The 15,726-nt window shown below is 40.5% G+C and overlaps 1 protein-coding gene across 1 annotated transcript in view; it reads left to right on the top strand.

Moving 5' to 3' along the window:
- The first annotated feature begins 454 nt into the window (after positions 1 to 454).
- Positions 455 to 15,726, top strand: part of GPHN (gephyrin) — a 619,699-nt gene continuing 604,427 nt past the window's right edge. Inside the window, exon 1 of the mRNA XM_029239205.1 lies at positions 455 to 897. Within this exon, the coding sequence (XP_029095038.1) occupies positions 834 to 897 (64 nt within the window). The 5' untranslated portion in view covers positions 455 to 833. The remainder of the gene's footprint in view (positions 898 to 15,726) is intronic.

Genomic DNA, 15,726 nt, shown 5'->3' on the forward strand with positions numbered 1-15,726 from the left:
GGGCGGCAAGCGGGAAGATAAGGCAGGATAGGATACCTCCTTCCTCGCCAACCGCGGGCTGTCACAGCAGCTGCGGTTCTGCCACCCACGCAGCTTTCTAAGGCACCTCCAGGGTCCCTGGAGCCTCTCCTCTTCCCCTCGGGAGAGCTGCTTTGCCGCCCCAACAGCCGCCGGGAGTAGCTGACAAACGCCGGGCTCGGCAGAAGATTGCTTCTGTCTGGAGCTCGGCTGAGGCAGCGTTCACGTCTCGCGCGCACCCGCGTTCTCCCAACCAATCCCGCGCTACTCGCGCGCCCAGCAGCGTTCGCCGGTTCTGATCGGGCTGCGCCGGCTCCTTCCCGCTCCCAGCCCTCGGAACCGAGTTCTTACTCCTCCCCTCACCCGCCACGAGTTCCACGATTCGCGGTGTAGCTCCGCCCCTGTCCCCGAGTCCGCCCCCGCGACCTCCCGAGCTTGTGCTCTCCTTTCCCCTCAGTCTCCTGCCGTCCAGCGGCCCTGGCTCTCGCGCTCCGCAAAGCGACGGGAGTCTCTCCCGCCTCGTTCCTACGCCTCCGCGCGCTCTCCCTCAGCAGCCACCGCGTAACCCACCCGCAGCTCGCTGTCTCGGACCCGGACTCCGGGTCGCGCGCCCTGACTCCGCCTACTTCCCCCCGCGGACTCGCGCCCTCGGGGCCCGGCCTCTCACTCGCGCAGGCCGCCGAGCGCTCGCCTCGCGCTTGCCTCGCGCTTCCCAGGCGCTCTCGCGCTTTCCGAGGCGAGCGCGCTCCCGGCCCGCGCGCTCCGGCCTCTGGCTTTTCCCGGCTCCCGTCAGTGCGGTGACTGCGCTGGGAAACATGGCGACCGAGGGAATGATCCTAACTAACCACGACCATCAAATCCGGGTCGGAGTCCTCACAGGTAACCGCGCGAGGAGGTCCAGGACCGCCGCGGCTGCTGTCCCCGGCTTGCCTCAGGCTTCTCGCCTGTGGTGACCCTTCTCTGTGGCCTCGGGAGGAGCGAAGGCTGAGGAAGGGGACTGGGGGGGGGCGGACGTTTTACAACCGTTGAGAACTGCTGGAGGTTGGGGTGTTCTCGCGGGCTCCCCCGGGAGCTGCGGCCGACCCCGTGGGATGTCAGGTCCCACTGCTTTCGCAACCGAAGTCCTGGGCCCCTGGGGACAGAGGGGCCGGTGCGGCGGCCGCTGCGGGGCTCCTTGCTGCCAGCGCAGGCGGCGGGATCCCGGCTCCGCAGGCTGGAGCACGCCGCTCTCGGCTGGCCCGCGCGCTTCCTCCGTTACTGCTGGTCCCAGAGAGGGGGGAATCCCATTTCCACCCCCTCCCTCCTCTCCCTTCCCCCCACCCGGGCGGCCCCGCTCTGCTCTAGGCGTGCTTTCGCGGGGCACCGGCCGGAGCCGATACGGGTGTTCGTTAGGCGAAACTCTGCTCCGCCTCCAGCTGCCCCTCGCGAGCCGGGAATCCCCTCAGCCACTCACGGGACACCCCTCGTCTCCCTCGGGAGGTGGGGGATCGGCTTGCACCCGGACCTCGGAAAGTGTTTGCATTCCTCCTTCTCAAGCAAAGGGCCCTCTGCCCGCCTCTTCGTTTTCTTAGAGGGACAGACTGTTATCTGCGGCCAGGGATCCAGCCCTTTTTACTTGAGAGGGAAGGATTCCCCCACTCGGGCTCCTCTGTTCCCCTCCCTTCGGGGACCACCCCCCGCCCCCCGCCCGGATGGTCCCGAGGCTTCTGAGGAGCGCACTTTTCCCGGGTCGCGTTTCCCTCCCTCGCGGAAGCCGTGTGTGCTCTGCATGTCTGATTCCGTTGCGCTGTATTTGGGTAACATCCCTCAGTTCGGCGACAGGCAGTTGCTGCAGGGCATGACTTCCGAGATGAATAGCAAGCCGATTTGTAGGGGTTTCTGCTGTGGTTCTGTGGTTGGTAAGGTTTCTGTGTAATTGAGTGGCGAGGTGGGGGTTAAAGAGCTATATTTGGAACCTGAGGGCTTAGTTCGGAGTGAAGGAAATCCAGGACTTGCTGATTTCGGAAAAAGAAGCGAGGTAGACGGGAATCCTGGTGTTCTCCTCCCACCTCCCGCCCCCCCAACACACACACACACACACACACACTTTAAGATTTTTTTCCCTTGTCAAATTCTGACAGGTTGAGACGGTGCTCGAGAAGGAACTGAATTGAATGAGACTTGCTTTTATTATTAGGTAGAAAAAAATCTCTCTTGGTAAGATAAAAAATGCAAAGCTTAATTTGGCTGCTGAGTTTTATGAAAAAGATTTCCATGGTACCCCTTCCTGTCTTTTAAGTAGCTGGGTCGCCTTTCTCTGATATTGTTTCCAGATGTTAATGGTGATTTATTGAATTTTCCTAATTGAAAGCCCCTGCGATAGAGAAACTAGTCTAAACCAGTTGCAGGGAAGGGACCCTCCCCCGCCCCCTCATTACAAGATGCGCTGTTCTTTTCTTTTGGTGCTGAAGTTCTTGCCTTGTGTGAAGATTCAGTTGTAACTCAGAAATCTTGGAGTTGACATTGCTGATTTTCAAAGAATCTAATTGCGGGGTGTAAAAGTATATACCCTATATCAACCCTCAACTTGCACTTTAAATTCTAGCTGTGCTTTGAAAATTATTAGAGTAGTGAGAATGAAGCTTAATAGAAACCAAAGTATGTCAACTGTCCATGGAAATGAAAGGTCATAGATGTTTTAAAGTTAAACCATAGAGATTAAAAAATTTTTTTTATTTAAGCTTTCTATAATAGTTTTATTTAATGAATCATCCTACCTGGGTTAAGTGACATTGTAGATAGCTGTTGTACAGAATGCTTTGAAAGATGCAGCCCTTATCTGTGTCTCTGCAGTCCAATAGGGATGACATTGGTATGCAAACAACTAAAGAAACAGTGTATGTCATCACTGTGCTAAAATTGTCTAAATAAATTACTTGTGTGATTGAGAGCTAAATATAAAAGGTATTCCATACTCAGATGGATTAGGAGCAAATGTGATTACCTGAAGGGATAATTTGGTACATTTAGCAGGGCTAAGAAGAAACTGACATTTTAAAGGGGAGTTGAAAGTCAGTGGCAACCTTATAAATGAATATGTTGCTGAGAGTGAGGCTCTTGAGCAGAAAAAAAAATGTAATGCAAAGGCCCTGGAATGCTCAGGTAGGATAGGTAGGTGGCACGAGCAGAATGTCAATGAGAGAAGATAACTTTGGCAGTGGAATTAAAGACAATCTAGGGAAACTATCTCATGAGAATGAGGTACAGTAGTTTAGGGGGAGAAGTCTAGGGTCAGGAATAAGGATATAGGTGAAGGAATGTTGCAACAGAGAAGTGGTAACAGAGGACAATAGAATTTGGTGATGAAATGGATATTTGAAGTCAGAAATAACTCTGAGAGGTTTCTACTTAAAGTTAGTGATATAAGTATTGTCTGCTATGATAGAGCCTGGAAATGTGGAGAAGAATCATAGGAAAGAGCACCAGTCCCCAGTCTGAATAGTGGATTTTACTACAAACAACTTAATATTTATGGTCTTAACATTCCATGTGATTTTGTACACACAAAGAAAACCTACAGAAATAAAGCCATGTTGCACAATTTTGTCTTGTAGAACTTTCAAGTACTGCAGTTTTACTATGTAAAATTATTCTTTACTGAACTTAAGTACTATGATTTCAACTTAAGAAAATTGAATTTGAGGCCGCACCTAAAACCTTGATTTTGTGAGTTATAATTTGTGGCTTTCTTAAAAGTGGAAGGCTTGTTTTATAAAATATCCTCTCCATGTTTCATAATAGTGATTTTAAGTATTTTATCTAAGTCTGTTTTACAGAGGTTTTAGAGGAAAACTTAGAGGTTTTAGAGGTTTTACATATTTTAGAGGAAATGCACACATTTTACAATATGTTAGTATTTTGGTAAATTGTGTTGTCATTTCTAAAATCTTTGATTTCTTTGTGACATCTTTGATTATGTCTTGAAAGATAGATTTTATACCACTTTGAAACTTTTCATCTTCTAGGTGTTTTTGTAATCTTTATCTCAGCTATGAATTTGGCAAATATGGTACGCAGTCTACTGAAACCGTATCAAATGAATTAACTGTTAGAATTTTGAAAGAATATGGTAGGAAAATATTTAGCAAAGGCATTTATTTTTTTGTATTACTATCTTGAATCATTCAGAACTTGGAAATCAGAGTATGATACTTAATGTAACATGGATATTTTAGTTATATTATCGTTTTGTTCAGGAAAATGGAAACATTTACATAGATTTTCATGGAAACATTTTATGTTGAAGATTATTGTCAATCTCTAAAAACAATACCTTTGTTAGTAACTGTTTTATGTTGATTTGTTAGAAATGAAAGTTATATGGTCTTTAGTGATCTACGCTCTAGGTTTTTTTTTTTTTTTTTAAGAAGATGTTGAGGGGTAGAAGTTTATTAATTAATTAATTTTTGCTGTGTTGCATCTTCGTTTCTGTGCGAGGGCTTTCTCTCGTTGTGGCAAGTGGGGGCCACTCTTCATCGCGGTGCGCGGGCCTCTCACTATCGCGGCCTCTCTTGTTGCGGAGCACAGGCTCCAGACGCGCAGGCTCAGTAGTTGTGGCTCACGGGCCTAGTTGCTCCGCGGCGTGTGGGATCTTCCCAGACGAGGGCTCGAACCCGTGTCCCCTGCATTAGCAGGCAGATTCTCAACCACTGCGCCACCAGGGAAAGCCTTAAGCTCTAGTTTTTAATGCATCTGTATCTAATGTTCTTTACTTCTATTACTATTTTTTTTTTTTTTTTTGTGGTACGCGGGCCTCTCACTGTTGTGGCCTCTCCCGTTGTGGAGCACAGGCTCCGGACGCGCAGGCTCAGCGGCCATGGCTTATGGGCCCAGCCGCTCTGCGGCATGTGGGATCTTCCCGGACTGGAGCACGAACCCGTGTCCCCTGCATCGGCAGGCGGACTCTCAACCACTGCGCCACCAGGGAAGCCCTATTACTATTTTTAACAGACTAAAGACAATGTGATGAATAACATGAGGCAAATAAACAAATATCTGTTGCTTTGAAACTAGAAAGAAGATGTGGGGCAGATGTAGGAATTTTTATTATTTTTTTACAACTTCATTAGTAATTATACTTAAGGTCTTAACAAGTACACAGCAGGCTCACTATATCAAATGTGTCATTTTTCACCTGTTTTTGTCTATTTCTAAAGAAGCTGTTTATCAAGGGAGCACACTACTTCTACCACTATAAGTTCCATGGAAACATCAGGAAAATAATCAATACATATATGTTTGTGATATAGAGTGGGATAGATTATGTTTCGTTGGTTATTAAATATCATATTAGCTAACCACTGCTAATGTTTGGTATACCAAAGCACTTAGCTAAAGATGATAATCCATTACCTAAATATTCACGAACAGTGGCATGGATGAGAAAAAGATACAAATTTTTAGGAAAGGGCATTTTAAAATCATGTTTTTGCTCTAGTAATATACATTTTATTGCACTAAATTGTAGATTTGTAATCAGGAAGAGTTATTAGACATATATAAAACTAGATAATAAAGATTGGATAAAAGACTAATTGTAAACTAGAAAGCAAAAATATTAGTTACATGTAGGGAGTATTTCAGTCATTTATAAATAAAGTCATTCAAAATATTAGAAAAACGGGCTTCCCTGGTGGCGCAGTGGTTGAGAGTCCGCCTGCCGATGCAGGGGACGCGGGTTCGTGCCCCGGTCCGGGAAGATCCCATATGCCACGGAGTGGCTGGGCCCGTGAGCCATGGCTGCTGAGCCTGCGCGTCCGGAGCCTGTGCTCCACAACGGGAGAGGCCACAACAGTGAGAGGCCCGCGTATCGGAAAAAAAAAAAAAAAAAAAAAAATTAAAAAAACAAGTTCTAAGCTAAGGAGGTAATAATCATTTGACTCTGGAATTGTTCAGTCGTTTATTTCATTCCTCATGCTTATCCTTGTGCATTATATGTGTCAATATTATTTTCTGAAAAGCCCATTTATTGATAAAGATATATAAATATATCTTTTGAGAGTAGATGTTGTCATTAAGTAAGGCAAATCACTATTGCAAACAAAACCTATATCCTGTGAAATGGAATTGTGTGTACTGGCAAACATACCAATATTGATCTATATGACTGTTATTAAAAAGAAGCCTATTTCTCAAACTAGGTCGTTCTTTCATGAATTTTTGGTTGGAAGCAATGTATTAGTGATTAAAGTAAGAAATCATTACATTAACTTCTATTGAATACATTTAATACTATCACCACTGACCAAAGACTTTATAAACTAGTAGTATGTAAACATAGTTAAGAGTTTTAACTATATTCAAGGTACATATGACTGTTTAACTTTAAGGTATGTCGTGGAGAATCAGCAGTATGTTATTGGGGAGGAAATGATGAATGAATCTGTTTTTCTCTTACTGGTGAGAGATTCCTGGTTAAGATGAATAGGGTGCTTTTTTGATACAGTGAGTAAAATAGATAAAGTCTATACTTTGCATCTGTAAATAGGATTGAAGAACTAAGCATATTTGGAATTTGAGATGTTAAAAAAAAAAATCCTAAAAAAAAAAATTAAACCACAAGGGGTTTCTTCCTTCACCTCTGGGCAGAGAAGATGAATACCAAGGAAGAAGAAAAGATTATTTAACCTGTTTAAAAGTAGTTGGATCTCTCAGTGCTTTGTGACCACCTGGACGGGTGGGATAGGGAGGGTGGGAGGGAGATGCAAGAGGGAGGAGATATGGGGATATATGGATATGTATAGCTGATTCACTTTGTTATAAAGCAGAAACTAACAAGTGATTGTAAAGCAATTATACTCTAATCAAGATGTTAAAAATAAAAACTAATTGGATCTGTATTTAATATGAATAGCATGAAACCTTACTTAATTTTTGAGCGACCTCCCCGAAAAGCAAATGTCTAATGAGGTATTGTGATGTAGAAATTCCATCCAGGTTGTTTAATGAGTTCATAAGTGAGTTTGTACTTAATTGATTTAAACTAAGTAAGTAGAACTTCTTGAATATATTGTAATTAAAATAACTCCAACAACTTTATACAATAGTTTTGCCAGTACGTATATATTTTGAAAGAATGGAATTAAATTTACTGTGCTTTCAAAAATGTCCTGATTTGACAAATAAAGGAGCAGGCAAATGTGGTGGAAGGAACTTTACGCAATTTGTGCCCTGCTTCTCAAGTTGGGATACATGATATTGTGTTCAAGGGATACTCTAAGGATTCTAAGCCTTAGAATCTAAGCTATGGGAACAAACATAATAATTCTTGAAGTATCAATTTTACTTAGAGTATATAATTTAAACCACTTTAATATTACAGTAAGCATGAGTAAATTAGGCATGAATATAGAATTTTAAAGGAGCTTTTAGACAAAATCAAACTTCAAAGAAATTTCAAGTGAACCCATTGTATAACTACAGACCTCATTGTTCTTCTGTTATTGGTACTTTGGTGAGAAAAAATTAAGGAGCACAGGGACACAGAAAGAACTCTAGAAGACTCTATCTAATGCTAGTTTGGCCAGTAACGTCCTGTAACTTTGAGCAGTAGTATTTAACTCTTTCTCTCAGCTTTTCTCACCACTAGCATGAAGGAGGCTCATATGGCAATGTAGGCTTCTATCCTTTAGTATCTTGACCAGCCAGAAAGAGAAATATAGGATATCAGGCTTAGGTGTTTTTTTTTTTTTTTGGCTTTATAATGGGATTGATTATGGGGGAGGGGTAGATTATACATTAAAAATGCAAGAGGAGGGCTTCCCTGGTGGCGCAGTGGTTGAGAATCCGCCTGCCGATGCAGGGGACACGGGTTCGTGCCCTGGTCCGGGAAGATCCCACATGCCGCGGAGCGGCTGGGCCCGTGAGCCATGGCCGCTGAGCCTGCGCGTCCGGAGCCTGTGCTCCGCAACGGGAGAGGCCACAACAGTGAGAGGCCCGCGAACCGCAAAAAAAAAAAAAAAAAAAAAATGAGGATAAGAAATGGAAGAAAGGATGAAAAATTTCAGCGATTAGGTCCAGTCAGTATAAACCGAAGGGAAAATGTTTAGATTTTTTTTTTCATTTAGAAATTTTTGTGGTATTAATCACAAAATTAACAGTAGTTTCAGTTTTATACTTAATTTCAGACTCAGCTCACACTTCATTTCCACAACAAAATCTTTCCTGGGAATTATTCTCTACAATGATGTCTTTCTTTCTTTTCCTTTAGTGTTTATAAATGTTGCTACACCCTGTAGTCATGTACATGTGGGAGGCTGCAAGATGTAGTTTAAAGAAAAAAAAAGACTTTGGAGTTAGACTTGTATTTCAGATCTCAGATCCTGATATGCCCTTTATTTTCGAAAGTCATTTAACCTCTATGAATTTCAATTTCCTTCTCCAAAATGAAGATGGCAAAGCTTACTTCACAGAGTTGTTAAGAACTGAGGGGACTTCCAGTGGTTAAGAATCCGCCTTCCAGTGCAGGGAACACAGCTTCGATCCCTGGTCGGGCAACTAAGATCCCACATGCCCTGCAGCTCTAGAGCCGGCAGACCACAGCTAGAGAGCCCACGCGCCGCAACTGAGACCTGACGCAGCCAAATAAATAAATATTAAAACAAAAAACAAACAAAAAAACCAACAACAACAAAAAAACGGGACTTCCCTGGTGGTGCAGTGGTTAAGACTCTGTGCTCCCAATGCAGAGGGCCCAGGTTCGATCCCTGATAGGGAACTAGATCTCACATGCATGCCACAGCTAAAAGTTCGCATGCCACAACTAAGGAGCCCATGCGCCACAATTAAGGAGCTGGCGAGCTGCAACTGAGGAGCTGGCGAACCGCAACTAAGGAGCCCACCTGCCACAACTAAGGAGCCCACCTGCTGCAACTAAGACCCGGTGCAACCAAATAAATAAATTTAAAAAAAGAACTGAGGTAATGTATGTGAAAATGCCTACCATGTATGTCTAACTTGTATTATACAGTTGACTCTTGAACAGTGGGGTGGTGGGGGGAATAGGGTTACCAACCCCCCATCCCCCACCCGCCACAGTCCAAAACCCGAGTTTAACTTTGTAATTGGTCCTCCATAGCTGTGATTCTCCCCTATCCAAGGTTCCTTATATGTTGATTCAACCAACCTTGGATTGTGTAGTACTATAGTACTTACTGAAAAAAATCCTGGGTGAAAGTGGACCTGTACAGTTCAAACTCCTCTGGTTCAAGGGTTAACTGTATACTCAGTAATCTTCGTTTCCTCTTCATATGCTGTTTTGGCATAATTTGCTAATAGCTTCATATATAAGCATCTTCTTTAAAGTAGATTTTAAAGTTCTTGAAACAGGTGTTCTTCACTTCTGCTGTGCCTTTTTGTCATAGTACCTATTAATGAAGTATTTGCATAGAAGATGTTTAAAAAAATTGGATGGTGTGACATTTAGTAGTTTAGGAAGCAGCTACTGAGAAACATTTAGATAAACTAGAACTTTGCAATTATTACTAAAAAGACAGTTCAGGGTAGATGGAGTGGGGTTTAGTATTTTTCTGTATATTTATTACTGGTAATAGGATGATATCAATGATGTCTATTTGAGATATTTTATACTATCAAATTTAATATATATATTTTTTATATTTCCCTTATGTATTTCTTTATGTATTTTCTTACCTATTTTCTAATTAATTTGTATATGTATTCTTAGTTGATGGGCGTAATCTGTATGAGGATTATTTTAGAGTAATTTTAGAGTAATTTTTTAAACTGTCATCTTAAAAAATGAAAAATTGAAATTATAGGTAAAATATTCTGAAAATCCTGAAGGTCAAAGTAGCATAAAATAGGAGTCAAAAGTTCTACATCTTCTAATACTTTCAAGACACTTAACCACATTTTACCTCAGTTCCCTTAGCGTTGAATGGAGGAAATTATGCTTACCTTACATAGTTAATGTGAGGGAGAAAGGAAATAATGTTTTCAATAATCAACACCTACTGTGTGCCAGGCTCTGTGCTAAAGTGAGGGATACAATAGTGAATAAAACAGACAGAGTGCTTATCCTCTTGGGGCTTTTATTTTAGCACTAACATGAACACACTGTTTAGTCAAGTTAGATGTTGACAAATCATGCTTCGTTTATGTTGCATTTCAAGGAATAAAGTGCTTGTATATTTTGTTTTTGTTGTAGATAAGTATAAGCACCAAAACCGTTTTCACGTCAAGCCATTTTTGACACAGATTTTTAAACCATTACTCATCTCCTGCTTTCTAAGATAGAAAATATTGAACATAATTATTTTATTCATTCAGGTTTAAGTAATTATAGCTAACATCTGTCGAGTTTATATGTATACATATATATATATAGCATAAATATGTTCTATTTGTGCTTAGCACTTTGCCCATGTTATTTTATCCTTACAACCTTTATAAGGTAATATATTATTCCGTTTACACCGCCTGAGAAATAGGTAGCTTGCTTAAGATTACACCAGTGGCCCTGCCAGAATTCGATCACAGGTCTGACTGCACTCTGAGCAATTACATTTCTGTATTCTATTCTGAATATCTTTTATTGTGGAGTGTGGTAGTATAGTTCTCTGTAGTGTTTTCTTTTCAGTTGTGACTTTACACACTTGTTCCCTTCCCCGCTTCTAGTTTCTAATCTACTGGAGCTGCCTTTTTGTGGCAGTCAGTGGCAGACTACAGACCATAACTGACCAGTACACATGTTCATTAGGCCCATACTGTGTCTTTACAAAAAAGTATGTTTCTAACATTAAAAAATGACATTTTATATAAACCCGTACTTTTAGCTTTTTAAGATTCAGCAACACTGCAACCTCTTTCCCATAGGACAGTAGTTGGTTAGAGTGGTGTGAGATAGGGCATGTATTCTCCAGTTTGCCACGATTCCCACTTAACCTATTTGTTATCTGCCTCACCTCATAGGTATTTGAGTTTGTGATCTTTGCTCATACATATTCTTCTTTTAACATCATATCTTGGGCAACTTTTCATATTAGTGAAAATGATAATACAGAGTTTATCAAGAGCTTACCAAGTGTGAAATAATTTTCTAGAGCCTGCCATAGACCCTATTAATTTATTTAATTCTCATTATAGTATTACCATTTTACATTTGAAGAAATTGTAGCAGAGAGAGATTAAGTAATTCGCTCAAATTACTGCAATAAGAAGCCAAGCTGATAAAAGGCCAAACTGTAAGTTGAACCCATGTAGTCTGTTCCTAGAGTGTAAGCTCTTAACCACTACATTATACTCCTTGGCATTTAATAATTAATTCATATAGATACACATCTTTCTTTGTAATGGCTCTATTGTATTGCATCGTAAGTTATGCTATATTTAGTCCGTCCTCAACTGATGTCCATAGCGGTTTCTTATTTTTCATGTGACAAATGTTGCAGATAATAACATTGTACATTTATTATTGCATATTTGTGAGTTTTTAAAAAAATATAAGTTAAATTACTATAAATAGAATTTTGGGGTCGACAGTATCTGCGTTTAAAATTTTTGATAGAAATTACACCCTTTTTGGAAGACAAGTTTGTACTAATTGTAATTAGTATTCTCACTTTCATTTGGTATTATCTTTTTAATCTTTACGAGTTCTTTTGAGATACAACTGTTTCTTGAGTTATATACGTGGATTAGATTGCAGACGACAGATACCCAGCTCACAATTACCTTAAGTGAAAAGGGGAATTTATTAATTTACATAGAGTATAGAGGAGGAACTGACTTTAGATACTCAAGCAGTGTGTCCAGGGGATTACCGTAATGATGGACACTTATTCTCCGTTTTAGTGCTTTGATTTTTCAGTTTGTTGCATGCTGACTTCCTTCATGTAGCCAGAATTGGGGCAGGGAGGGTGCAGGTTAGGAGATTATAGTAATAGGCAGTCAGGTTTTCCGTACCCAACTAGTGAATCCAGAGGAGAGATTTTCTTTTTCATGGCATTTGTATATAAAATTCCAGGTTGCTTCTTCACCTGGCTTGGCTCACAGGTCCATCTTTGGGCCAATCATTGTGACTAGGAAAGTGAGGACTATGATTGGCCAGGTCTGTATTTCATGTCTGTTTTGGGATTGGGACACTAAATAGGCAGTGTCACCAGAATCACATGCAGAAGGGGATAGGGAAGCCTTCAAAAGAAGAGGGGTTTCTGCCACTAGAAGGGCAGAATTTAGAGGTTTTCTTAAGTCTTTATTATGCCTTTTTTGCTTTCTTAATTTCCCCCCTAAGAGTATAGTTTATGTGCCCTATTTCCTTTCTCCTGCTTCTTCCATGAAAGTGGTCCTCTGGCAGATAGTTCTAATTGGAACTGGAACAAGTTAATGTGTGAGAACTAGTGGGTTAAACTCAGGGCCCCCTAATATCAACAGTGGTTAGTTTATCAGGAGCACTCACAATGACTGACTTCCACTTTTTCATACACTGCATAAGTGTGGTTATCTAAGGACATTTTAGAACAGTAGTATGCATGTAATAGAGTAAGATTTTACTAGTTTTTACAGTTCTTTTATGTTGCTTTATTTAAATTTTTGATCAGCTATGAGTCTTTTTTTAACAAGTTAATTAATTAATTAATTAATTTTTATTTTTGGCTACCCTGTGTCCTCGTTGCTGTGCGCGGGTCCTTTCTAGTTGCGGTGAGTGGGGGCCGCTCTTTGCTGCGGTGGGCAGGCTTCTCATTGCAGTGGCCTCTCTTGCTGCAGAGCACAGGCTCTAGGCGTGCGGGCTTTAGTAGTCCTAGTGCAGGGGCCCAGTAGCTGTGGCTCATGGGCTCTAGAGCTCAGGGTCAGTAGTTGTGGTGCACGGGCTTAGTTGCTCCACGGGACGTGGGATCCTCCCAGACCAGGACTTGAACCTGTGTCTCCCGCATTGGCAGGCAGATTCCTAACCACTGCGCCACCAGGGAAGTCCCTAGCTATGAGTCTTTAGTCTTTTTTTTCCTCCAAACGATCGCTCCCAGTATTTCCTAAGTTTTGTTCCTAAGTTTAGCACTTCTCAGGGAAATGTTATCATAGGTATGATGTTAAGAGATTTTTATGTGGTCAAGTAAATTTGGAAAGTGGTATATAATGTATCTCTCCTTATGGAGATTAACAGTATACTAGAGCATATTAACATATTAAAAATGTGAATAGTGTTACAGTTGTGGAGCCTGTTGAACTTTATTTAGTTTAGTGTTTCCAAAACTTTTTGAGAATGGAACAGTTTTTCAAGACATACCAGAATTGTGTTCAACACTTCTTTGGGAAATAGTGGTCTTTCCCCTGCAAATGATATTTTGGAAGTCTATGTAACACCTTTATATTCTTTTAGCTTTTTTTTTTTTTTTAATTAATTTATTTTATTTTTGGCTGTGTCGGGTCTTCGTTTCTGTGCGAGGGCTTTCTGTAGTTGCGGCGAGCGGGGGCCTCTCTTCATCGCGGTGTGCGGGCCTCTCACTATCGCAGCCTCTCTTGTTGCGGAGCACAGGCTCCAGACGCGCAGGCTCAGTAGTTGTGGCTCACGGGCCTAGTTGCTCCGCGGCATGTGGGATCTTCCCAGACCAGGGCTCGAACCCGTGTCCCCTGCATTGGCAGGCAGATTCTCAACCACTACGCCACCAGGGAAGCCTCTTTTAGCTTTTTGCTGTAGAAATAGTGGTTTCCTACAGTAATTTCTACTATGAAAATTAATTCTTTTTTTCTGGATTTGCCTTTAAAGTATATATATGTATATATACTTTAAACTGTAAATATATATATATATATTTGTTTTGTTTTCCCAGTTATCACCTCTGACTTTTTTTTCTTTTTCTTTCCACATTAAAAGATTGGCTGACTATATTATCTTATTCAGAAAATCTATGATAGCAAAGACCAGTCTTGATTCTGTTACTACTATATGGGGAAAGAACCCTGGAATAAGTTCTATTTTGGATTTTTCCAGTGAGCATTTGGTATCGTTATTTGTAAAATGTAAAGATGAAGAGATGCTCTCTAAAATCTCCTTCAGCTCTAAAATCTTAATAATCCCAATCTCAGGAACATACATACCTCATGTTTACCATTCTCTCATTGCTTGTATTCACGTTCTACAACCTGTTACTGACAGCAAAATTATTGATTTGAAATGTCTTCCTTGCTTCAAACAGGAAAAACTGCTAGAAGACACTGACATTCATACCAAGTGTAAATGGAAATAATAAATGTCTGTAACTTCCATTGCAAAATTTGTGCAGTTTTATTTCATTCACTATCACATGCTGCAGAGAGTTCAAATTGCAAAATGTTTAAGATTTAGAATAAGAATTACACACATGTAAGTGTAATAACTGATTCACACAATTAAGCTTAGAAGAATAATAGAGATTTAGAGGTTTCAAGGTATTACCTTTTTCTTTTTAAATTTAAATTGTAGTGGTATACCAGAGACCTGGAAAGCAAAAATTAGTATTCTCCCCAAATATTATGATTGTTTTGCTATTGAATATTTAAAATGAAGCTATTGTAAAAATAAGACATATACCTTCATGAACAATATTATGTTTTAGGTTCACACAGATATTCAGAATAGTAGGTAGGCTGTGGATTAGACCACCTGGGTTTATACCTGAGTTAAGTGTAGATTTTAGAGTTACTTAACTTCTCCAAGCTTCAATTTTCTCATCCACGAAATGGGGAAAAATCCATTGCCTGCCTTAGAGGGTTGTTTTGATAAGTGAAATAATAAATGTAAATGTTGAGCGTGTGTGCCCACATAATAAATATTCATTAAGTGTTTGTTATATATTGTAATAATTTGAATCTAATTACCTTTACAAAGATGATAACAGAAAGCAACCAATATAACTTTTAGATATCTGACCCAATCATGGTTTATTTCCATGCTGTTTTTCTCTTTTATTGTATCTTATTTTAGGAGCATCATTAAGGAACAATACTGTACTGGGGTTTTGCTTGATCTAAATTCTTATTTTCTAGCTTAATTCTGGTGTTGTTAAGAGTCAGAAGATGCTGCTTGTAGTGTAGTAACTAAGGACAAGAATTTGAGATTTTTGAGGCGTAGGTTTAAAGTAAAGTATGTATGGGAAACTGCTTCTGATATTCTCTAGGGCTTGTTAAGATCTGTGGAGAAAACTGCCTCTACATACAGATATGTAGATATTATAGTTATGGAATACTTTACTATAGTTAAGAAAGTGGAAAAGTTTTAAGTGGTATACAAATGGTGCAGTAATACAGGGTGGTAAAGTGATAGCAAAATGAAACTATTTACATCGATAATTGTTGATTTGTAGAAAAGAGAGTTTTAATTGACATATGAGGAAAATAGTAAATCCCAGGGACAGTGAGCCAAGGCTTAGACCTTGTGTTTGGGTTGACTTGGGGCATAAGACAAATGAATATTATATATAAAAGGAGAGAGATACTTTATAAAATCAGGTACCAAAAGAAAATCTATAGAATTTAAAGCATTGCCAAAGATGATTTTGGGCAGGAAGGTTTGAGAATAATTGACTTAGGTCAGTATTGGACTTGGAATTTTCCGGTTTTCTTCTGCAGATGGGTCTCTGAAGCATTATTAATTTAAAAAAATTGTCACTTATGCATCATAATGAAACATTCATTACTTTCTGATTCTTAATGCAATTCAGAAGTGGGTCATAT

The sequence above is a fragment of the Monodon monoceros genome, unplaced genomic scaffold, assembly GCF_005190385.1.
Source record: "Monodon monoceros isolate NGI ecotype Baffin Bay Population unplaced genomic scaffold, NGI_Narwhal_1 Super_Scaffold_21, whole genome shotgun sequence".
NCBI lineage: Eukaryota > Metazoa > Chordata > Mammalia > Artiodactyla > Monodontidae > Monodon > Monodon monoceros.